Raw genomic sequence first — 25,201 nt, forward strand, 5'->3', positions numbered from 1 at the left:
TGTTACAACCAGGGCAATACCTACCATTGATAACACCAAGGTCATGTCTGCTGTATCTTTTTTTCAGGGAGTTTGGGCATTTAAGCCACCTGGGGGGAGTTAACACACTACAAAGTTATCATTAGTATTGTTCATTTATTTATTTATATAAATTAAAAAAAAAAAAATCAACACCTGCTGAGTTCTTTTTCAGACACAGGCTATTAAACATTTTTTTTTAAATATATTTAAAGACAGTATTTCCCCACTAGAAATGTGTTCCTAGTGGTGTGTACAAGGCTTTCAAATAGCATTCACACCTTCATGCTGGTAATTGACTTTGATAAAAAAAATATATAAAAAATAGTATACAGGTGGGCGCCTGGGTTAGCTCAGTTGGTAGAGCGGGCGTCCATGTATCAAGGCTTGGTCCTGACCGCGGCGGCCCGGGTTCGAATCCGGCCTGTGGCCCTTTCCGCATTCACTCTCTCTCTCCCCCTTTCCAAGACTCTATCCACTGTCCTCTGAATAAAAAATGGAAAATGCCCCCAAAAAAATAACTTTGAAAAAAAAATCAAACTTCTAACATTTAACAGATGGGTGCGTTTGTCAGACCTGGTCCCAGTATTTTAGTCCTCAGTCCTGACTGCTGCTACTACCCATCTCCCCTCCTCGCCCTGCGGGTCGTCCAGGTGTGGGGACCATCTGTTTGTTAGCTTACTTTACCTTTTTTATTTTACTTATCTTATCTTATTTACTAATTTTACTGAATGTATCTTACTTAATTGTTATTCTTTTAGGCACTGGTGCTAGAAATAGTACTTTTTTATTTTATAAACTTGTATTTTATACACTTGAACTTGTTGTAATTTTGTTGTATTTTTGAGCAATCTCTGGCACAAGAATTTCCTTCGGGATTAATAAAGTTCTATCTTATCTTATCTTATCTTATCCATGGATGGTTCCCACCATGGTGGAACCCCTGTAGTCGTCCCTGTGGCCTGCTGGGAGCGCTGTTGACTGTAAAGTGTAACACAGACGCCATCTTGAGGAGACCCTGAACGCAGCGCTGGTTGGTGATTGACAACAATCTGAGGCGCATCATGATCATGATGGGATTACTGACTGACAAGTGAAGCAGCTTCACATCAGCTCTGTGTTCCACCTGCTGAAGGGAGAGGAGAGGAAGTGTTCTTCTCTCCAGGTGGTTGTAGTGTTTAGAGGAGAGAGAGAGAGAGAGAGAGGCTGATCTGTGCAGCCTGATGGCCGGCTAGCTGCTCTCAGTCTGGACTCCACCGCGGCCTGCTCTGCTCGGGAGGAGGAAGGGTGGTGACGGAGCACAATGCTCCACCGCTGACTCCAACCAGAGACACTGAGACACTGATCCTCTACCAGAGACCCGCTGCGAGCTGGACGACGAGCACCATGCACTTCTAGATATTACTAAAAGCTCTTAACTCTCCGCATTGTGTCGTTGTGTGTGTCGGGGCTGAGACCGACAGTGAGAGCCGTCTCTCGTCTCTCGTCTCCTCAATCCAGCCGGAGACCCGGAGACATCCGGAGACATGTCCTCCAACTGCACCAGCGCAGCGCCTGTCAGCGCCAGCAAAACCAAGACGAAAAAGAAGCATTTTATAGGACAGAAAGTGAAACTATTCCGTGCAAGTGAGCCCATTCTCAGCGTGTTAATGTGGGGAGTGAACCACACGGTGAGTCTGTGTTCATGTTCATGTTCCATGTTGTCTCCAGTGAGCGAGCGGTGTGTTTATGATGCTGCTGGGATTCAGTCTGCTAGCCTGCTAGCTGTTAGCCAGCTGCCTTCATCTGTCAGCCCGCTCTGATGCTCTCAATCGGCCATGTAGTCAGTCTGTTTCATGGATATTAGCTCAGTGTTTAGCGGTATGTTTGGACAGAGATGTGCTGCTCGTTGTCCTACAGTGTGTGCAGCTAGCTGCTGCTGATGGGAGCTACATGTAGCCGCGGCTCGCGGTGCCTGCAGCGTGCGTTCTGCAGGGATCTGAAGTGTGTCTGATCAACTCTCTGCAGCTGTGGGATGATTATCAGAAAATCAGCATGTCTGTGTATTTTCACCTCAAATTGTCGCGTTAACAATGCGCCATCATTAATGATGGATGGTGAAGTGTTTTAGAGCCAGAGTCGTGCGCTGCGGCTGATGTAGTGCAGGCATGGAGGAGTGGGAGTGGGAGTGGGAGGGGTGTGACAGGCAGGCAGCCAGAGCAGGCAGCCGAGGCAGGCAGCCGGAGCAGCCAGGCAGCCGGAGCAGAGCAGCAGGTTACTCTGATTTCAGCCCCACAGCTGCAGACAGCAGCAGCAGCAGCCTCCCTGCTGGTTCAATACACCTGCTCTGAGCGTGCATGTGCAGCCCCAGTGCTCGGTGCATGCATCCAACTGCTGCAGTTTATTCCATCACATCATTCCCCTATAAATAGAGCAGAAAAATATATCACATTCAATTTTGGCCCGAGACTGCCCTATGGCTACGAAGAGCCCAGCGAGAGGCAGATTGGACACCAGTGATGGATGGGTGGATTGGGGTTTGGACCAACAACTTGCCCCTTACCTAATGTGCAGTACACCTGGTAACTGTTTGGTCAGACAGCCATTGTGGACTGGCACCGTGTGATTGATGCTTGAGAAGTATCAGGTATGAGGATTGTGTTCAGGGTGGAAACTTTTTGATCTGCTCTGAATAACCTGATAACATTGTGTGAGTTCATTGTCACAGTCAGGTGTCATTTATTTCCCCACATCCTTTATTGTTGGTTCCCTCACGTCAGTTAAAGTACATTGGTGCTGTTGTGATGAAATGACAGTATTGGGTGGTAAACTGACTCTTCTCTCATACATGAATGTTATCAGTAATTGGCAGTAACTCAAAAGTATTTAACTGCCAAAACAGCAGATAGTGACAACAACAGCCACAGCAGATTTGACACTGTGACACTGGGGATACGTGTGTGTGTGTATCTGTATCAAACCACGCTGGTTTCTGCAAGACATAACATAAGAAACACAAACACTAGCTGGCCTGTTCAATGAAATTACAATAGAATGCATACAACCAAGGCATTAAGGGAACAGCTAATGATATGGTTATCACTGCAGCATCTCCACTATTCAGTGGGTGATCTTTGGCAGTGGGCGTGTGGGTGCAGGCAGCACACAGGCCTGGTGATTTGAGGTGTAGGTGGGAAGCCGATTCAAGACATCAAACGGACTTCTCATCAAAGCCCTCTTCTTCCAGTCAGGAGTTGGATGCATTTTTAATAGTGCCCCCCCCCAAGCTGCGATGCTGCAGGAATTCACTTCCACACAGTGTCAGATAGTGTTTAGATGATGTACCGCACCACCTGTTTGATGCTGTTAATCCCTCGCTTTTTGTTTTATGTCACGTCCGCAAATAATTGCCCACTCGGGAGTGGGCTCCGAGCTTCAAGTTAAGGGAGTGTTTGTATTTTACTGACTGAGCCCATTCAGCATTATCAAACGACACCTTTACAGTTAGGGATGCATCAATCTGACTTTTTCAGTCCAGACACTGATAGCGATACCTGGGCTTTGGGTATCGGCCGATACAGAGTACTGATCCGATACCAGTGTATTATGTGTAAGGCAACATCAGGCTTGACTTAAACATTGTTTTTCTAACTTTGGAAAACAAAATGTAACAAATGCATGCATTTATATACATTTACTGAATTGTTATTTATTATCAAAATGATAAATCCTGCAGCAACAAATTGGTCAAAACTTAAACAGGACAAATTCCAGGGTATAATGTATATAGTATATAAATTTAGAATTGAATTGAATAGATCGGCCACATTGTCACCGATATCTGATCCAGCTATTTGAGTCAGAATCGGCCCGATATCCGATCCGGTATCGGTGCATTCCTATTTACAATAACAGAGTGTGATGTTTATAAATGACACAGTGTGTTCATACAGAAACTTTCTGTTAAAAGTTCAATAACTGCGCAATGTCATACTTCTTCAAGTTATACCTCACTTTCTGATATGTTTAGTTTTACTGCAAATATCTGAATTTCCTATAATGAACAGGCCTCCCTCCACTAGGAAGCTACCTGACTAGACTGTTTTCTTTTTGAAAACTTGATTATGAACTTGAATCTGGCGATTACAATATGTATCATGATACAGGGGTAACGATTCAATATATTGCGATATACTGTAAGCAAGGCAGTATATTTTGATTTTTTTTAAAATCTAAATTTAGGAAAAATGACAAAGTATAAAGAACACATCAGAAATGCACCATTTTTTAGAATGGGCATAAATAACACATTTATACTGCAAGCAAAAACTGCGTAGTGTTTGCCCCAAACTGCATGTGATTATCATAAAATGGGCATGTCTGTAAAGGGGAGACTCGTGGGTACCCATAGAACCCATTTACATTCACATATCTGGAGGTCAGAGGTCAAGGGACCCCTTTGAAAATGGCCATGACAGTTTTTCCTTGCCAAAATGTAGCATAACTTTGGAGCGTTATTTAGCCTCCTTCCCCACAAGCTAGTATGACATGGTTGTTACCAGTGGATTCCTTAGTTTTTCTAGTTTCATATGATATCTTCACTCTTGCTCTGGAACTGAACCTGCTACTGCCTCTGAAAGACAGTAAAGTCGGTTGGGGTTGCCCGCGATCCTGCCGGTCTCATAGGGTTAAAAACAACTGAGTACCCTTATGTACCTCTGTCGGGAGCATATCCTTCCTGACAAGCTAGTATGACCTGGTTGGTACCAATGGATTCCTTAATTCTTTTAGTTTCATATGATGCCAGTAACTTCATTCTAGCTTTAAAACTGAGCCCACTACGACCTCCAAGATATTGAATAGCGGCCAGGCTCGATGGCGGGCTGTCAGATTTTCAAGAGATTAATTAATTAGTGTTTTGGAGAATTGATATAATATCACAACACATAATATTGTGATACCCATGTGTATCCATATTGTCTCACACCCCTGTTTGTATGTGTGTGCGCTTACTAAATATTGTACCAAGCAGCTGTTACACTGGTATAACAGCAGCATATTTTCACTGCATTAACATTAATGCACCATCAGGTGTTTGAGTTGACTTCTCAAAATGAGAAGAACATAATAACAAACAGCACTGCCAGGACTGTTACTGCCGCTTTGCTGCCCTTTTGAATTTACCCGTCTGTTCTTACTGAATGCTGTTTGACTCTACTCTCTCCCTGACGTATTGGTATCTCTTCAATCTTTCCCCCCAGTTTCTCTTGTATGGTTGTTTACTTGATAATCTACAAGAAGTTTTTTCTGAAGTCTATCAGTGTGAGCTTTTGTCCTGGATGTGTTTCAGCAGATAAGATCAGAGTTGGGGGGTGGGATGAGGGGGTGGCATTAGCAGCAGTAGCAAGAGAAACGGCCAGCCTGCTCTTTGGTCCCAGAGTTAATGATTGGTGCTGGTAAACACTCGCTGAGATTTGGCAGAATGTGTTTGGGTCACATGAAAATGGCAAAACATATTGTTTTTGAATACTGATTGACTGAATACTGATATTATGTTTGCACAACAGGAGTACTTTCTGGAGGAGTCTGTTTTTAACCATCATTTTCAAACTGTGTCTGTATTGAAATTGCAAAATGTCAATATTGCTGCTGTGATTTCTTAATGATACAGTCTGTCAGTGTGTATATCAGCCTCAGGCTCTTGTCTGATCTCTCTCTCTTTGTCACTTCTCTCCCTCAGATTAACGAGTTAAGTAATGTGCCTGTACCAGTAATGCTGATGCCAGATGACTTTAAAGCCTACAGTAAGATCAAAGTGGACAACCACCTATTTAACAAGTAGGTACATCACGGCTTATACACCGTCAGTGCAGTCTGTTAAGGCCCAGACGCACTAAATCAACATCAAAGAACTAGCGGCGATGAAGGCCGACTGTTGCGTCGCCTCACGTCGCCTTTGTCTTGGCCGACGAGTTGCATTTGAACACACCTCACAGAGTACAGCCGACGGCTAGTTAGCACGTACGTTCTGCTCCTGCGTGAGAGGAAATAACTCTGTAACTGTATTTATCATTCAAAAAGGGGAAACTGGAAGAGCGAGGACGGCGGATATACAAGCCGTTGTTATGATACGTTCATGAAACAAAGCGGCGTTTGTCGACCATTTTCACACCACTCTCACTCACCACTTAGCTTCATTCCAGATGTTCATGTCGCTGTGAAGATAGCCGTGTGTTGGAATGATCAGATGAGATGAAGATGAAACATGAGAAGAGCCTTCTGTGATTTTCCTCTTGACTTTACTCGTTGGTTTGCTTTCTTCACTTCCGTTTCTCTTCTTCTCCTGCGCTGATTCGTATAAGCTGATCAGCCGATCAGAGTGATATCTCTCACCGACGGGCTCCGACTCCGATTCAACACACTGAATCATCTGAAAAACCTCCAACACGGGCGGTGTAGAGCCGACGGTGCGGGACACACCGAAAAAACTAGACTGACGGACGCTCTCCGACTAAACTGGCCGACGCCAGTTGTAGCATGTGATCATCATCTCCCACAGTCAGAGAAATTAAATTTGGTCTTGTATACAGGAGTGGACAAAATAATGTCAACACTCAATAAACATCACTTTGAGTCTGAAGTAGCTGGGTCACCACAGCAGTCTCTACCATAAAGGTGGGTCCTATTAAGGCCCTGACACACCAACCCGACGGTCAGACGTCGGCCTAGTTTTTTCGGTGTGTCCTGCATCGTCGGCTCTAGTGCAGCCTGTGTTTATTCGGCCGATTCAGCATCATGAATCAGCGGTGGAGCCCGTCGGTGAGAGATATCACTCTGATTGGCTGTCCAGCTTAAACGAATCAGTGCAGGAGAAGAGAAACAGAAGTGAGGAAAGCAAACCAACGAGTAAAGTCGAGAGGAAAATCACAGAAGGCTCTTCTCATGTTTCATCTTCATCTCATCTGATCATTCCAACACACGGCTATCTTCACAGTGACATGAACATCTGGAATCAAGCTAAGTGGTGAGTGAGAGTGGTGTGAAAATGGTCGGCAAACGCCGCTTTGTTTCACGTACGTATCATAACAACGGCTTGTATATCCGCCGTTCTCGGTCTTCCTGTTTCCCGTCTTTGAATGATGAGTACAGATTACCGCCGCCTGCTGGTGTGGAGAGCTATTTCCTCTCACGCAGGAGCAGAACGTACATGCTAACTGGCCGTCGGCTGTCGTCTTTGCGGTGTGTTCAAGTGCAGCTTTTTGGCCAAGACAAAGGAGACGTGAGGCGACGCAACTGGTGGCCTTCGTTGACGCTAGTTCTTTGATGTCAGGTTGGTGTGTCTGGGCCTTAAGGTTGCATGACATTTAGTGGTAATTGTCAAGCACCAATATAGTGTTCATCACAACACTGTTGGCTATTTTTTAACTGTGGACTTTGTTCCTTGTTGTTGATGGAGTGTATCTGTGCTTAGAAAACTGCTATCCTGTACACATTTGATAATCTTGTAGCTTCTTTGAGTGATGCACCTACAGTATATGCACATGTGGTTTGGTCTGTTTGTTGCTCATTTACAGTTCCCAGAAGCCTCACGTTGCTGTGAGAACTTGCATATCAAAGTGCTACCAACCAGACACAAACCAACCAACAATAACAGCAACCCAAATCTGTTCTCATGACAAAATATGATAAAGGCTGAAATGTGAAATGCAAATAGATTGAAAATGACTATTTAACCATAAAGCAAGTGATATAGCCACACTGGAGTTGTGATTTTAGCTGCAATTCCGATTTATTTTTAGGGCTGTCAATTAAAATGGTTTAACATTTGATTTATCACATTTTTTATCTGTTCTAAATGTACCTTAAAGGGAGATTTTTCAAGTATTTAATACTCTTATCAACATGGGAGTGGGAAAATATGCTGCTTTATGCTAAATGTATGTATATATTTATTATTGTAAATCAATTAACAACACAAAACAATGACAGATATTGATCCAGAAACCCTCACAGGTACTGCATTTAGCATAAAACAATATGCTCAAATCATAACATGGCAAACTGCAGCCCAACAGGCAACAACAGCTGTCAGTGTGTCAGTGTGCTGACTTGACTATGACTTGCCCCAAACTGCATGTGATTATCATAAAGTGGGCATGTCTGTAAAGGGGAGACTCGTGGGTACCCATAGAACCCATTTACTCATTCACATATCTGGAGGTCAGAGGTCAAGGGACCCCTTTGAAAATGGCCATGTCACTTTTTAGCGTAAGTTCGAAACGATATTTAACCTCCTTTTACTTGAAGCCAGTATCTTCACTCTAGCTTTAAAACTGAGCCCGCTACAGCTTAAAAATTGCAAGTTGTGTTAGTAGGTTAAAGAAATTAGTGGTGTTGAAACAAATTTGCATCAACATGTTATTATCACGTTAACTTTGACAGCCCTCATTTCTTTGCATTTCAGATTCTACCTTCTATCATATTTAGTTGTGATAAAGGTTTTCGGTCGGTGGTATTGTTCACTAGTTTGCGATCATACATCTCTTTGCATTTCTTTAATTGAACAAAATCAAATCTATATGTTAACTACCAATAGGAATACAGATTTAACCACTAGTTCCATCTGTTTACTGTTTTTGATTTGTACAAATCTGGCCTTAGAAGTGAATGGAAATGATGTCGGTGCTTTAGCTCACGTCATGAAACTTGTTTTGTTTGCAATACTAAATGGAAATGAGGTGTTGATTAAAAAGGCTGATGTTAGGGTTGACTTTGCTATTTGATGCACTTTAAAATGTTCTCATCCTGCAAACAGAGCAGCATCTAAAGTTAAGCTCTCAAGTAGAACAAATAGATTTGGAAAAGGAGCTAAAAGCTGTAAATGTCAACTGTGAATTGTAGAACTGTCTGTGCAGGATCCACACACAAAAGCAGAAATAAATCTAACAAGCAAATATCAGTCAGTCTTCTTCCTCATTGTCAGTAATTAGCCTCTGAGCTCCTGTCTGTTGACTGAGTGTGACTCTCTGTCTCTTCCTTGTCAGAGAAAACCTGCCTAGTCGCTTTAAGTTCAAAGAGTACTGTCCCATGGTGTTCAGAAACCTGAGGGAGAGGTTCTGCATCGATGACCAGGACTACCAGGTGAGTCACTTCTGGTCAGAGGATACAAACAAACGTTGATGAATGAAATGAAAATGATTTTAAAGAGGTCTTAGGAAGTTTAAAATGTCTACTTCGATGTAGGAATAGAAATGGATGTCTCCTTTTTGCTTTTTTTTGGCAGAACTCTCTGACGAGGAGCGCCCCACTTAACAGCGACTCCCAAGGTCGTTTCGGCAACCGCTTCCTGTCCAGCTACGACCACCGCTTTGTAATTAAAACCGTGTCCAGTGAGGACATCGCCGAGATGCACAACATCCTAAAGAAATATCACCAGGTAGAAGGCCCTCGTAGCTCCACATGGGACATACAGAGACAGAATCAAATAGCCCAGCATTTCTGACTCAGTACTTCAATATGTGTAATACATGTTGGGTATGAGTATTGTTGCTTTCATACACTATCTAATCTAAATGTTCACTGTTGATATGGATGGATTGTAGGAAAGAAATTTAGGAAGCATCAGTCCGTGAAAATAACTTAAGATGTGCTTCCTTCATTTGAAACCTAGAGTCAGTGTCAGTGATGCATGTAAATGATGCAGAAATGATCCGACTGTAGAGCAGCGCCGTGTCCAGTTTTAATCAGTTTTCATACAGTATATTTGATTCCTTACTCCCACACTTTCCGTTCCACTCTCTGCTCTCCTCCCCTGATTGTCTCCAGTTTATAGTGGAGTGTCATGGCAACACGCTGCTCCCTCAGTTCCTGGGCATGTACAGGCTAACAGTGGACGGCGTGGAGACGTACATGGTGGTGACCCGGAATGTATTCAGCCATCGCCTCACGGTACACCGCAAGTACGACCTGAAGGTAAAAACACGTTGGTTTACAACACTACACCACGATCACACACACACACACACACACACACACACACATATCTTTCTTAGGATAAATCACGTACACACACACAACTGAATACTGAGCACAGACTTCAATCACACATTTGTGCAACACCGTCCATCTCTCTCATTAGACCAGTGGTTCTCAAACCTTTTTCAATAATGTACCCCATTTGAAATATATATTTATCAGCCAAATATCCCCTGACCAGCGCAAAACATTTTTGGTAGAAAAAGAAAGCCTATATAAAAACGTACGAATACAGCGCTGCGACATCAGCGTCTGATTTACCCAACAACAACCCTGTAACTGAAAAACACTTAAAGGTCCCACATTATGTTCATTTTCAGGATCATACTTGTATTTTGTGTTTCTACTAGAACATGTTTACATGCTGTAATGTTAAAAAAAACTTTATTTTCCTCATACTGTTGGCCTGAATATATACCTGTATTTACCCTCTGTCTTAAACGCTCTGTTTTAGTGCATTTCGACGGAATTGCGACCAAATTGCTACAGAATTGCGTTGCTAGGCAACAGCTTGAGTCCATGTGTACTTCCTGTCAGCTGATGACATTCACATACACTGCAACCAGGAATAAACTGGGACACATTTAGAATGTTTACGTTTAAATCTGTGTAAAGGGTCTAAATATTGTATATTTGTGACATCACAAATGGACAGACAGAGTTTCTGAATACGGGCTGTGTGTATTTCCCTGTGGATTGAGAGTTTCGATACTTTCACAGTATTTATATAGCAATGAAGCCTGCTTTATAATAAAAAACATGAAAATCTCACTTTTTTATAATATGGGACCTTTAAATGCTCCATTTCAAATGTTTAGTATCTATCACTCAATTCATGGCAACCCATTTTTTTGTCGTCATGCATTAACACCAAGACGGCATTGTAGTTGCATTGAACTGCATGTACAGTTCAGTGAGAAACAAAAGCTCGTGCTTCACTGAGGATCTTTGTCATTCTTCGGTGGCAGGGAGGCAGCTGCACTGATTACACTCTTTTCCAGGCACAGCCTGTTTTTTTGCCTTTGCTGTTGTATTGCTGCCTCGTTTCAACCACAAAGACATTCTCTTGATTTTTTGTCTGTCATTCAATATCGAAACTGGCTTCCCAGTCACACTGAACAGAGTTGACAGTTTATGGCAGTTAACGATTGCACTGGAAATAGGAATATTATATTATATAATAATATAACTTACATTTCCATTTTTTATTATATCTTATCATAGTATAATTATTTTAGGAATTATGCATGGCTGATATTTTTTAAATTAACAGTTTAAAGAAATCTCACGTACCCCCTGCAGTACTCCAAAGTATTGATTTCTGATGGACTGACCCCACTGTTAGATCAAAGTAAAACTTCAAATTCATTTTAACCATGTCATACTAGCTCATCGCGAAGGAGGTTAACTAACGCTCCAAAGTTACACTACATTTTGGCGAGGAAAAGCTGGCATGGCCATTTTCAAAGGGGTCCCTTGACCTCTGACCTCCAGATCAGTGAATGTAAATGGGTTCTATGGGTACCCACAAGTCTCCCCTTTACAGACATGCCCACTTTATGATAATCACATGCAGTTTGGGGCAAGTCATAGTCAAGTCAGCACACTGACACACTGACAGCTGTTGTTGCCTGTTGGGCTGCAGTTTGCCATGTTATGATTGGAGCATATTGTTTTATGCTAAATGCAGTACCTGTGAGGGTTTCTGGACAATATCTGACATTGTTTTGTGTTGTTAATTAATTTACAATAATAAATATACACATACATTTGCATAAAGCAGCATATTTGTCCACTCCCATGTTGATTAGACTATTAAATACTTGACAAATCTCCCTTTAAGGTTCATTTTGAACAGGTAAAAAAAATGTGCGATTAATTTGTGATTAATTGTGATTAACTAGGGACAATCATTAATCGCGATTAAATATTTGAATTGATTGACAGCCCTAGTAATAATAAAAAATACTTTAATAATTCAAATCATTCTGTGTATATTTTTACCACTTTTAATATCTGAGCAGTAGCTTAAGATAAATATATATCGTCCAGCAAAGTAACAATGAAGAAAATGGGCATGTCTATGAATTTAAATAGCGGATAGTTCATACTCTCCTGGTATCATTTGTAGGAGATTACAAATCCAGCTCATCAATAAAGAATTCTGGGTTTGTGTTGAATGTTACTGTGCAACCTAAAACAATCCTTCCTAGCACAAGCCTGTTCTCCTGCCAAACATTCTCTGAAGAAAACAACCTTACTGCTACAATATTGACAGTTAAAAGACGCTGTCTGAGTCAAAATGGGTAATATGCTAACAATGCCTCTGATGTATCTCGAGCTTCTTTCAGTGAATTCTATTTTTATTCTCATTCTTAGGGTTCTACAGTCTCAAGGGAAGCCAGCGACAAGGAGAAGGTACGTTTTATTTCTGTGCAGTGACGGCTGCTGACATGATGGGACCAAAATAAACGCCCTGAGCTCACCCCACGGGGAAACTTGTCAAGTGACAGCTAAATTAAGTACGTTTTAAGTAAACAGATGTATTGTAGTGGTGCGTTTTGCACTGGCCTCATGTGGTCAGTGTGTAATACTGTGTTGAACTTGTTTTGTTTGTTAGTATGTACTACTGACACTTTAATAGACAATCACTTTGAGTTGTTGGAATGGGACTTTCTCTGTCCCATGAAACCAGAAATCACGGAAAGACTATCGATTTTGACTTTATCTCTATGTATCAGGGCTGGGAAATATATCAATATTATATCGATATCGTGATATAAGACTAGATATTGTCTTAGATTTTGGATATCGTGACATCGTGATATTGCATAGTGTTGTTTTTTTCCTGGTTTTAAAGACTACATTACAATAAAGTGATGCAATTTTCTGAACTTACCAGATTGTTCTAGCTGTTTTATTATTTTTCTTTTACACTTAGTCATTATATCTACATTACTGAAGAATAGTTATAAAAAATAATCATCGAAAAATATGTAAATATTTTTTGATGTAATATGACATTTATGACAGTGTTAATTGTAACAGTTATCAGTATTATCTGTATGATGCAGGTGACTTCTAATCATCCTCATTACCAACATGTCTGCTACTGTTTGATACCAAAACACTTCCCCTCTCCTCAGGCTAAAGAACTACCCACGTTTAAAGACAACGACTTCCTGAATGAAGGCCAGAAGCTGCAAATAGGAGACGACAACAAGAAGTACTTTTTGGAGAAGCTAAAACGGGACGTAGAGGTAAGAAACACATCCGGGTTTTAGAATTGATCGGCTTTAAAAACCTAGTGCGGGGCCTTTGCTTTGTTTAGACTCTTCTGACTGTCCTTCGATGTTCACACAAAACAAGTGCTGTGATTGTGCTTTTTACCACAGTGGAATAATCCATATGAGCAACTCAGAATCAGTTTTTCACGTCACACCTCACCATCTTTGAATTGCTTTTACACAATTTAGATTTTAAGTCATTTTAATCTTGTTATTTTTGATCTATTATTTGATTAGTTTGGGTGTCAAACCTAAATACTTTTGTTTCGGTGGCATCGTGTACTTAAAATCGTCAAATACCAAAAGCTGGTATTGGTGTACTTCAATACTTGTTCTTTGATGAGAGTTTCTCATTTACAATATAACCTTATACTGTACTAACTAGACCAATTTTAATCTATTTCATTAGGGTATTTATATTCCTCCAAGTAAAGTATAAAAGGGTATAAGTATTGAAAGAGTTTGTATAAATGATAGTGTGGTTGTATTTCAGTGAAATCATGCTGAGGTTGTACTCTAGTGCACAGTTCTATTGTTCTATCGTAGTAAAAAGCTCAGTCTGACAATTCTGACAATAATGTGCTATCACACATTAAAGTGGTATGAATTGATTTCTTTGGGGACTATGATCCTATAAACACATTACGTATTATCACAGCTTTAAAGTTGTTTTGGCAAACAGTTGTCTATTTACACATCCAGCTAACGCAAAGCAACACTAACATTCATTTTGAGTCTTGTTTCTGGCCACCTGGCCAATGTAAGTCCAGTATTCTCTCTCCTTTTAAGCTCTGGTGTTGGTCTCCACCAACTCCTGAGGGAAATATCTGGCTCTTCTGCAGCTAAAAGCTCCTCTGTGTTCACCATTTAATCACCAACTCGTCTGTTGTTTGGTGATGGGCAGGTAGCGGGCAGTGGGTTTATCAGGGGAGACTAATACAAAACAATAAAGAGCTGAAAGAAAGTGAAATGAGAGATATGATACCCATCATTACAAGTGATTTGTTTCTTTAAAATTCACTTACTTTGAACACATATTGTATGGAATTTCAGTCTCATTTCATTTATTAATTAATTTGATTGGGACAGAGCACGTTAATGAACATCAGTGTAAAATACAGGATGTAAACATGTAGGAGTTCCAGGGATGTTAAGAGTTTCTTTTTCTTTCTTTTTTTTTTTTTTTACATTTGAAACTTCTATTGAGGTTTCCAAATGAAGCTTCGAATGTCAGTCATCTTACTTTATGACGCTATCACCCTAAAGGAATTGGAAAAACAAATAGATTTAGTGTTGTTGTGGTTATATAAATGTAATTTATGGTGCTGTTAGTTTGCTGCTAGACCGCCCCGTTAATACAGGCCATGCCTCCCTTTGTGTGCAGCGAGCCAGAGAGCAAACAGCTTTTTGACTGCAGTGAAAATGTTGTTTTTGAAAGGCTTAACACCGACAAATATGGATTGAGGCAGAATACTTCGTTATGTAAAAACATGTTGTGAAGTTTGGAAATGATTACATCTATCTTTTTTCAATAAATTCTGACTTTTGGACTATACAACTTATAGTTAGTTATTGGAAATGTTTGGATCACACATCTAATTCTAAAAATGGTATAATACGAATAATATTTAGTATTATAATATGAGTGTAGCCTAATCATTATCTGCAACTGTGCAGAAGTACCGGTTAGTGAGTGTGGACACTCAAAGGAGACTGGACAGGTTAGAGAGTGACCCGCAGTCAGATGGATGGGTTGAGGTTTTTTTAATGGTTGGTTTGGTTTTGACAACCGGGTTTAAACACAAGATATAGACATGCAAGAAAAAATTAAAGCTGCGCAGCATTCAAAAGTTGATTTAAAATTTGAACGTCAACGTTCTGAATGAAGCATGGAACTATTCGGTACAGCCCTACAGTATGTCAATCCTAAAAAAAGGTCCTTCTGACCCGTATGACTGAGAAACCCCTGAAGTGCAGATGTGACACCAAGGCATTACATTGAATGTTTTCTGTGTGTATTGTATGTGTGTGTCAGTTCCTGGCAACCCTAAAGATCATGGACTACAGTCTCCTGGTGGGAATCCATGATGTGGATCGGGCAGAGCAGGAGGAGATGGACGTGGAGGGCGTGGGAGAGGAGGAGGAGTACGAGAACGACGGGATGGGCGGAGGCGTGCTCACCGGCTCCTTCGGCACGCCTCCCGACAGCCCCGGGAACCCTCTCAACTGCGGAGGATTCTTCGGCCCCGGGGAGTTTGACCCCTCTGTGGACGTTTACGCAATCAAGAGCCACGACAGTGAGGGTCTTTGACATCCATCTGACTTACTGAACTTAGCTGTAGAACGGTCAAAGCTACAGTTCTCATGCAATAGTAGTAGAAATGTGTGTCCCACAGAGCCACAGCAGCCTTTATCACTTATCTTCAGTTGAAAGTAAAAACCTTGTGATGTGTTGTTCTTGTGCTAGGTGCTGTGAAGAAGGAAGTATACTTCATGGCTATCATCGACATCCTCACGCACTATGACGCTAAGAAAAAAGCTGCACATGCTGCCAAAACTGTGAAACACGGGGTGAGTGTCAAATACTCCATCATGATCCATCAGTCTATGGCTACACATTACAAAGGGCAGATTATATAGAATATTTAAAGGGACTGATGTAAGAATCAGAAATTGCTTGTTAACAGCGACACCTGTGGCCGTTAAGTCAACGAAAGTCAGCGTCCTCGCGCTTGTGCTCGCTCTACATAGACATAAACGAGCATCACTCAAAACAGTGAGGAGACACACGTCAGCTAAACCACAATATCACTCTATATTTCAGCTGCTTGGCAGTAATGTTAGCTGACCAGACGAAGGTCTCTCCATGAATCACTGCTTATCCTAGTGTTGGCTTTTCCTGCCTCAGCCCCCCGACCGCGGCCGGAGGGAACAGGGGAGACACCAGAGTTTTGGTCGGAGACGATAACGTTTCTCTCTGCGGAGCCCCGTCACTTCACAAGACACGGGAAACCTCTGTTGGTCTGGAGGAGCTGCAGCAGTTATTTCTGCACAAACGTCCACTGTACATTCACTAGATATTCTCAGAGCTAAACTAACTCTTCTGCAGTGTGGAGTGTGCACGCATGCACGTGAGAGTAGAGCAAAAGAGAGAGAAAGAGCACGGTGTGTGAGTGAAGGCAAGCAGGCAGAGGAGCAGAGTACAGCAGAGACTCCGGCCCTGGAGACCAAAGCTACGGTCTCCCCCGCGTCCTCCGACCGCGGCCAACACTGTTTAACAGACGGGCTTCACTAGATACAACCAAGAGGTTTTGGTGCTTCCGTGTAGTTTGTGTTGGAGTCTGAGTCTGAACTGTGTAGCCACACACGAGCGCGCATGGGACACCGACCCAAAATGTGATATCTCAGGAACGCCTGGAGGTAATCCACTTGGATGAGTCCTTACCCCAAGTGAAGGAGTTCAAGTACCTCGGGGTCTTGTTCGCGAGTGAGGGGACTATGGAACGTGAGATTGACCGGAGAATCGGAGCAGCGGGGGGGGCGGTATTGAATTCGCTTTACCGCACCGTTGTGACGAAAAGAGAGCTGAGCCGGAAGGCAAAGCTCTCGATCTACCGGTCAATCTTCGTTCCTACTCTCACCTATGGTCATGAGGGTCATCAGGACCGAAAGAACTGGATCGCGGGTACAAGCGGCCGAAATGGGTTTCCTCAGGAGGGTGGCTGGCGTCTCCCTTAGAGATAGGGTGAGAAGCTCAGTCATCCGTGAGGGACTCGGAGTAGAGCCGCTGCTCCTTTGCGTTGAAAGGAGCCAGCGGAGGTGGTTCGGGCATCTGGTAAGGATGCCCCCTGGACGCCTCCCTAGGGAGGTGTTCCAGGCACGACCAGCTGGGCGGAGGCCACGGGGAAGACCCAGGACTAGATGGAGAGATTATATCTCCCCACTGGCCTGGGAACGCCTCGGGATCCCCCAGTCAGAGCTGGTTAATGTGGCCCGTGAAAGGGAAGTTTGGGGTCCCCTGCTGGAGCTGTTGCCCCCCGCGACCTGACCCCGGATAAGAGGTTGAAGATGACATGACATGAGAGACATCCACTTAGACTCAAGGATGATTAGATTTTGGTGGTCAAAGGTCACTGCAACCTCACAAAACACATTTTTTGGCCATAACTCAATTCATATGCTGATTATGACAATTTCACACAAATGTCTAGCAGGTTAAAATGATGAAGTGTTGACGTTTTGGACAGTTGTGTTTAAATGTCTGTGGTTCCGGAGCTTGTTCAGAGAGACTGGGATTATGTGATTGGCTGACTAGTGAGACACAAATGAACATTTCCATAATGAAGTAAAAATAAATCACATCTCATAAGAATAAGTGTAGTTTTCACAATGATGAATTAATGCAGCAGTGGGTAGAAATGTATTAGTTATTTAAAGTTATTTTTATAAAAGGGTCACTATATCCTGACAGTAGTGCATGAGACAGGTAATCTGAAAAAAAAATCATGTTCCTCTGGTGTCCTCCGGTGCTCCCAACGGCATTTGCAAGATTTCACAGACCGGAGGAGAACAACCAATCAGAGCTGATTTGGAGTCTGCCGTCCAGCTGCAGTCTATGAGAGCCGGCTGTCAATCCCTCGCAAACTCCGATCAAACGGTCAAACTAGGCAGCGCTGATCAAATATGAATCATTATTCTGTTACTGTAATGACTATTTCTCTCCTCAAATGTTTTCAGAAACATCTTGTAGTGCACGGTTTAGCTGTAAAATGAGAAAGTTTGTGACCCGGCAGCCATGTTGAGATCTGCTGAGGAAATACCAGGCACCGCCCGCCAGCCGGAGCACAGCCAATAGGAACGCTCTCTCTCTCTCAAATGACCTGTGATTGGTCAAAGTCTCCCGTCACGGGCTAGATTTTCTAAAGCCTGAAAACAGAGTCATGAGGAGGAGCAGAAGTCTAGTTTTCTCTCAGAACACTTGAATTACAATATGCTGAAAGGTTATTATGGGATTTTTGCCCAATGATGCCAAAAATATACTGCCTACTGCAGCTTTAAGTTTTAATAATTTATTCTAATTATTATGAGGTCATAGGGCTTCTGGAAGTGCATTTTACTCCATGAAAAAAATAATGGAAATCGAAAGTATTAATGTTCTTATATTGCATTTGCGTTGCTACATCTATCTAATTTTCTGCCTTTTTTGTGTGTGTGTTTCTCAGGCCGGGGCCGAGATCTCGACAGTGAACCCAGAGCAGTACTCCAAACGATTCTACGAGTTCATGTCCAACATCTTATCATAGACTCATCTCCCAGTCCAGCCACTCACTTCCTGTCATAGATCTGTCAAATGCCACACACTTATTTCTCTTGTCCTTCACCCAGGTGTAGGTCCATCCCCCCTTCCCCCCGCCTCTCTACGACCATAAGAAAAAACCTACCAGTATCCTCCCACAGCCAGCAGCAGTCTGGCAGAAAGGATGCACCGAGCCTGTTACACTGTCCCACCCAAACACACACCACCACCACCTCCTCCTCCTCCTCCCCGGCTCCCTCATCCACTGCAAGGAAAACTCGTGAAACCGCTCACTGAATTCGGAACGACATCCCGATAATCTCCCTGTTCTTTTTTTAAATTTTCTGCCTCCCAGTCCTCCTCAGCCTCCTTGTTACTCCTCACGCCAGCACGGAAACTGTCTCACTAATGCCTTGAACGAGCGTGTCAGCTTCAGCAGTTACCAGTCCGTTAGTACAGTCTCTTTGGTTTCTGTTCACGTCGTTGTTGTTCTTATGATTTCTATTAGACACACACACACACACACACACACACATACACAGATGTAAACAACCTGCACAGATGCTGAATGGTCGGATTGCATGACAAACTCTTTGACAGTCGCCATCGGGCTTCTCTCTTAGCAACAACAAAAGAATTAAAAAGTACAGCTGACAAATTGGACCGAGGGGATAAACACGTTCATATATAATGGTGTATTAAGTAAATGAATGCAATATCAAAAAATGCATGGCTGATGTGTACATGAGACTCCACCAGTAAGTTGAAACATCAAACCACTGAACTTAGCATCTGAGTGTTATGACTAAAAACGAAAAAAAAAGAAAAAAAAAAGAAAATATTGGTGTTTGAATGTTCCGTTGCCATATTGTTTTTTTGAATATTTTTCAAATTTTAACCGTGAGCTTGGTGGAGGTTGGTCTAAGAAAAAAAATTTCACATAAAAAGGGGAATTCTGCAGCAAATACTTGTTTTATTACCATAAGGATCATTTTTATATCTTGTTTACATTAATGTAGCAATTTTGTGTTTGTATACAGTATTGTTTTGTTACCAACAGACATTAGAAAAAAAGGTTACTTGAAAATGATTCATTGCATATTAAAGGGAGTTTTATCTTGTTTTCGCTGTTTGGCTATGATTATTTCTTCAGTGACTGTCCCTCAAATGCTTGTCAAACTGTTGTTTAACAAAACATGTTTTTACAGTCGAGCTATCTCCATGGCAACTGACCAAACTCCATCTACGAAGGCAGTGAAGACTCAGATGCGGTTGAAAAATCAAGAAAAAGCTAGCAAGTGGACCCTGAGTTAGGATTTTTCCTTTTTGTTAAAACACCATAAAATATCTAATTAAGCTGTAATATTTCACTAAACAGATTTATGTTATTGTGGCAAGTTAAATTAAAGGGGAACTCAAGCAATTTTGTATCATACATCCATTGACTTTGGGGTCTTTTAAAAAGAAGGATCAAAATTGAAGCAGCAGAGGCCGCTTTTTGGGTCAAACTCCAAAAATGCCATATACTACACTTCCCATAATGCAACTTGTTAGCCTATTTTTGTTAGACCAAAGCATTTTCATCCTCTGCGCGGTCCGTGAGGGTTAAGAATTGACATCGGGACCGGCTCCTTTCACGCTTTTCTCTGACAAAATGTGAGATCATAGCGTGCATCGTTTTTAACCCTTTAATGTTGCGCTGGACTGTTTGGTACAGCTAGAGCACATTTTGAGTCACTATATCTTATTGAACAGTGTTGAACTCAACTCAACCTGATAGAGCCGTCTCTACCACTTGGTTTAGGTATGTTGCTAAAGAAGATCCACTAGATGTCGCTGTGTCTTTAAATAGCATGCCTTTTCAGTCTGCCTCTTTCCAGGAGGTTAGCAACAAAAACGTCCCACCAGACATGAGGACTCGATTTGGTCCAATTTTCAAAGGTAGGCATATTTTTCGACATAGTACTGAACAGGATTATGCAACTTGATACTAAAATAGAAAGTCTAATGAGGGTCAAATAATTTTCTGAAAACATGCTCTAACAAATAGTTCAATTGTCCTTTGATGGTAAAAGTAATAACGCTAATGATGTAATTAAAATAGACTCTGCTACGAAATAAACCTCTAATCATTCATCGTTAATAGGATACATTTAATGTTATTCCATTACATTTATGCTGAAATTAATAAGTATAATTTTTTACTTTCTAAAAACATGCTCTACCAAACAGTTGAATTTTCGTTTACTGGTAAAGTGGTGCTAAGATAATACATTTACAATTTTTATGAAATAAAAACGTGTGAAAATTCAGTTTATATATTCAAATGTTATCCCATTATATATTTGATGAAAAAGTTATCAATATGATTTTTTTTAACATTTCTGAGATGTTTTCAAAGTAGCTTACTGTAAATATGGTCAATATCTAGAATAAATACATGAAAATAACATTAGTACTTGTAATATTAATTCCATGGTAACAAATTGGCATGTGTTGGTATATTAACCAATAACAAGCATAATAACAGTACATGATTTGTATTTTTCTTTTACCATGATTATTATTGACCTAAGGACATTATGAAAGAGAAAATGTGTCCATTGCTTAGTGAGGACATTAAAGGGTTAAGACGAGTGTCTGGGAACATCTCTCTGCAGTGTGTCATTAGTCTGATGCTACCTGCAGTGTGACACGCTAAAAAACTGCAAACTGTTTGTGTAATCTCACTATGCTGAATTTATTTTTTTAAACTGGTGCATAGTCCAAGCTAGCGGTTATATGAGATATTTTCAGGTCAGCCGACCCTGCTCGCATCGTCTTCCTTTTATTTTGATTTCAGTTGCCAAGTATGTTGTGGTTTGGTGAAGAACCTGTGAATTTAGTTCACACAATATGCAACATGAAACAAAGAGATCTGAAAAGTAGTGTCACTGTAGAGGAAGTTCTTCCATCAATAACACCAGTCAAGTTCATTGTTTGAACCGATGTTCATTCATTTATTGAAGGAAGAAAAAAAGACAGTACAAGCATTGTTTATTATTTTTATACAAAACATCTGTTGGTGAAGTGTGAAGGGGGGGGGGACACAGAAGCTCTAGTCCATCCTGGCTTTCAAGGTTCGTGTGGTGACCTTGTCTTTCTCACTGCAACAGAAAAGAAAAGGCTGTCAATCACTGCAAACCTGTCATTCCACCTAACCCTGACCTGTTCATACTGTACTTCATCACTGTACTTACATGACATGTACGACGACTCCCATACCAGACACTGCATCTCTATCAACTGCATTCAGCATCGCTTGGGAGATGGTCTCAAACAGGTCCTCTGGTTCCTGTACGGTCCAACACATTTCTCAAATAAACACTTGTGAACTTTTAACTTAAGAATTCCTGTTGTGGCCAAAATGACTGAACCTTTGGTAGAAATCACATACCGTCGCTAAAAACTAGCCTCTATGCTACAAATGGCCTAAACAGACAACAGAAATCCCAGTTAGCAAAAGTGGCGGATTTATACTCCAAAAGTTGAACACTGTTGTAACGGTCAGTTGTGTAAAGAGACAGCTCAGTAACCAAACATTAACTGCATTTACATGCACAAAAATGCACACGCAAGTTTCCTCATTATCATGTAGGATCCTGCAAACATCATATACTTGCAAAATTAGGGAACTACTCGTTTGCACATAAGTAAACTGGTAGTAACTGTCTTTTAGCGTCCAGCAAGCAACCTACAGGCATAAGAGTGACTTCACACACTACTTACCATGTCTGGCTCCCACAAAGATTCACACATGCCGTACATCTGCTCTGAGCAGGTGCCGCTCACGACAAAGTCGTCTGTGACCATGGGGCAGCCAATCAGATCCAAGGAGCAGATGAATGGCTCTGAGGTTTTGGGATCTAGTCCGGCAATCACAGGCTCGATGTAGTATGGCCCAAACCTAATGAGATCATCACATATTAACCAGATAGTCTTTTACCTTCCATGCAAGTATTTATGCCTACAGTACACCGTCAGTCTGCAGCTTTTAAGTTGGACGTCGGTCTTGTTTATACTAAAAATGGGTCTGCATAGAAATATAAGTTCAGTGCACTCACCTCCTTTCATACAACAGGTTGGATACCATGCTCATGAAGGTCTTGGGCTTGATCTGGCGACCCTCCTTCAGCTCATACAGGTTCAGTCTGAATTTAAGCCTCTGGGATCTACACACAAGGCAAAGACATCCATCAAACCAGAGACATTTTACATGTGATGATACTTAAAACAAAAAATTCACAGAGAATGAAAATGTAACTTACATCCTAGCTGTGTCTAACAGCAATACCAATACCACAGTTCCCACTAAATAGTTAGAAATTAATAGTAAAAACAACTACAACACATGGTCGTTGTAAGGGATAAATATTGTAAATGTAGTATTGAACTTGAGACTGACTCCAGGCATTCTCTATATACCAAAACATAAGATCTGATAGTTGTCAAAGTCATATCATAGAGCTTCAAAGAAAACCTGTCATCATGCCCTGGTGTAGGTTAAACCCACTCACACTGTCTGAACGTCAGTGGCCAGCCCAGCCAGCCCGATGTACAGCTTCTCTCCCATGGGGAAGATCTTCTGGAAATCTGTGGTGACCATCTGAGCCTGAATGCCAAATCTGCGGTCTGCTGCTATCGCCACACAGTTCTTCCCCCGCATGGCCATGACGGCCCCTCCATTATAGGACATAATAGACTGGAAGAAGAATGAGAAAGGTAAGTCAGTCAGAGGTCAAACAATTAATAGATCAAGTGGTTAGTCTATTGACAGAAAATGCATCAGCAACCATTCCATTAATCAATTCATTGTTATGGTGATTTTAGGCAAAAAGACAAAACAAACTATTTAAATGTCAATTTCGGCTCTGAGACATTTTGATGAGCATTTTTCACTTGTGCTGATATTTTATTGACCAAACAATCAATTGTTTGATTGAGAAAATAATGGACAAATTCATTGACATTAAAAAAGTTATTGTAAGTTTACTCTTAAGCATAAAGAGGATTAACAATATGAGAATCAAAAGACAGAAATAAGAGGCTCAACCAAATGACTGGGATACATGTAGGAATACTGCACAGATGCAGGATGTGCAACATACAAATAATATGCGAAATATCTGTCTACAAAATAGATTATGACTGAAATCTGTTTCATCATATGTTAAAAAGTCCATTTAATTTAACACATGTGTGAACATGGAGCAGTCATTTCAAATAACTCTAACTGAGTTATTGTTATATTATTGTTATAGGACCAACAGTCGACCAATGTCGGAAATATCACAAGCGATACATTTATTGATATATATATATATATATATATATATATATATATATATATATATATATAGTTGTCACTGTTGTGACAGTAGCTTTAGCTTGGTAGCTAGCTACCGGTAGATTAGGTTGAAGCTTCCGCTAACCAAGCTGACAATGTCTCATCAAACGTTAGCTGACGCTGACAAAAACGGAGTTACAGCTGTTTACCTCAGTTACAGAATCAACATACCATTGAAGTGAATTCAGGTAACACTGAGGACAGTAAGTCACCGTCAACAATCCACAGCTAGCTCATGTAGCTCATGTAGCTCATGTGCAGCTAGTTGAGCTAGCTGTAGTTAGCTCTGGCTAACATGTCTCTCTCCGGATGCTATCACTGTTCTCTTCTCTATTGTTGGCTGAAACAATTACATTAAGTTATCTGAGGAAAGCAGCGTTGAATTCGTTTCCAGAGAATCTTGGCGTTCTGTTCTTAACGTTAATATGAGTGAGCAGGAGATGGAGCGTTATATGGGCTAGCTGTTAGCTGCCTATTAGCTAGCAACACTAGCTCAGCAGAGCTCTTGTAACTGTTAGTCTTATTAACGAGCTCATTCTGACATTTCACCTAAAACAACCATCCGCATATGATATGTGTGGTGCTCTTACCATCGTGAAGATGTTGCGGTGTTTTCCTAAAGACTAAATACTTGTTCTTCGCTCTGCTGAGACACTGTTGATGAGAGACTGTTGGTGAGTTTCTCAGAGTGACTACACGATTTAGAAACACAAAGGATCACACTACCTTGAATCTACTACGTCATCGCTTGCGCGGAAGTCATTGGCTGGATGAACGGGCCTCGGTGCAAAGCACCGCTGTGATTGGATAATATGGGTAAGGGGCGTGTACGGTACGTGCATAGTTTGTTCGAGGCGTGTTAAAGTGAAATGAAAACCGGGAGGTTTCTTTCAAAGTTTGACGAGATGCTGTTAAACCTGGACTGTCTCTGTCTCTGTCTCTGTCTCTGTCAAGTCCAGGTCTGAGGGGGACGACTGTTGTTGTTGTTGCTACTAAACTGAATGACAATGAGAACATTAGTAGAATAAGTCCAGAACTGTCTTCAAATAGTTTGACCAACAGATAAAAAACTCAACAGAGCCTAGTCAGTAAAGACTACCTGTCCCCATTAAGACCACCTGTGTCCACATTAAGACCACCTGTGACCCCATTAAGACCACCTGTGTGTCCACATTAAGACCATCTGTCCCCATTAAGACC

General features: G+C 41.4%; 2 protein-coding genes and 1 long non-coding RNA gene across 6 annotated transcripts in view; 1 reads left to right on the plus strand and 2 right to left on the minus strand.

The window, feature by feature from the left end:
* LOC119484938 (phosphatidylinositol 5-phosphate 4-kinase type-2 beta) overlaps window positions 1-19,738 on the plus strand; it is a 28,440-nt gene extending 8,702 nt beyond the window's left edge. Inside the window, exons 2-11 of one of the 3 annotated variants that reach the window (XM_037764121.1) lie at window positions 1,203-1,688; window positions 5,738-5,835; window positions 9,042-9,138; window positions 9,281-9,433; window positions 9,823-9,969; window positions 12,412-12,450; window positions 13,179-13,292; window positions 15,355-15,616; window positions 15,787-15,890; window positions 18,542-19,738. In XM_037764121.1, the coding sequence (XP_037620049.1) occupies window positions 1,545-1,688; window positions 5,738-5,835; window positions 9,042-9,138; window positions 9,281-9,433; window positions 9,823-9,969; window positions 12,412-12,450; window positions 13,179-13,292; window positions 15,355-15,616; window positions 15,787-15,890; window positions 18,542-18,622 (1,239 nt within the window). In that variant the 5' untranslated portion in view covers window positions 1,203-1,544 and the 3' untranslated portion in view covers window positions 18,623-19,738. Of the gene's footprint in view, window positions 1-1,079; window positions 1,689-5,737; window positions 5,836-9,041; window positions 9,139-9,280; window positions 9,434-9,822; window positions 9,970-12,411; window positions 12,451-13,178; window positions 13,293-15,354; window positions 15,617-15,786; window positions 15,891-18,541 lie in introns of those variants that run through there. The other 2 variants (XM_037764122.1, XM_037764119.1) reach the window with 2 other exon arrangements.
* Window positions 880-16,497, minus strand: LOC119484940. The gene is made up of 2 exons (XR_005206141.1): window positions 16,451-16,497; window positions 880-1,224 (listed from the first exon to the last, which is right to left on the minus strand). It is a non-coding gene; the product is annotated as an uncharacterized LOC119484940 (long non-coding RNA).
* Window positions 19,739-21,586: 1,848 nt separating the features above from the next.
* psmb3 (proteasome 20S subunit beta 3) lies at window positions 21,587-24,762 on the minus strand. Of its 2 annotated transcripts, none has more exons than XM_037765714.1 (6): window positions 24,592-24,762; window positions 23,172-23,356; window positions 22,719-22,826; window positions 22,384-22,561; window positions 21,855-21,949; window positions 21,587-21,761 (listed from the first exon to the last, which is right to left on the minus strand). In XM_037765714.1, exons 1-6 carry the CDS (start codon window positions 24,592-24,594, stop codon window positions 21,713-21,715), a joined length of 618 nt encoding a protein of 205 aa, XP_037621642.1. In that variant the 5' UTR covers window positions 24,595-24,762; the 3' UTR covers window positions 21,587-21,712. The 2 variants fall into 2 exon arrangements, with proteins under 2 accessions (XP_037621642.1, XP_037621643.1); XM_037765715.1 differs by lacking the exon at window positions 24,592-24,762 and adding an exon at window positions 24,173-24,315.
* Between the last annotated feature and the right edge of the window lie 439 nt (window positions 24,763-25,201).

The sequence above is a fragment of the Sebastes umbrosus genome, chromosome 3 (assembly GCF_015220745.1).
Source record: "Sebastes umbrosus isolate fSebUmb1 chromosome 3, fSebUmb1.pri, whole genome shotgun sequence".
Classification (NCBI taxonomy): Eukaryota; Metazoa; Chordata; class Actinopteri; order Perciformes; family Sebastidae; genus Sebastes; species Sebastes umbrosus.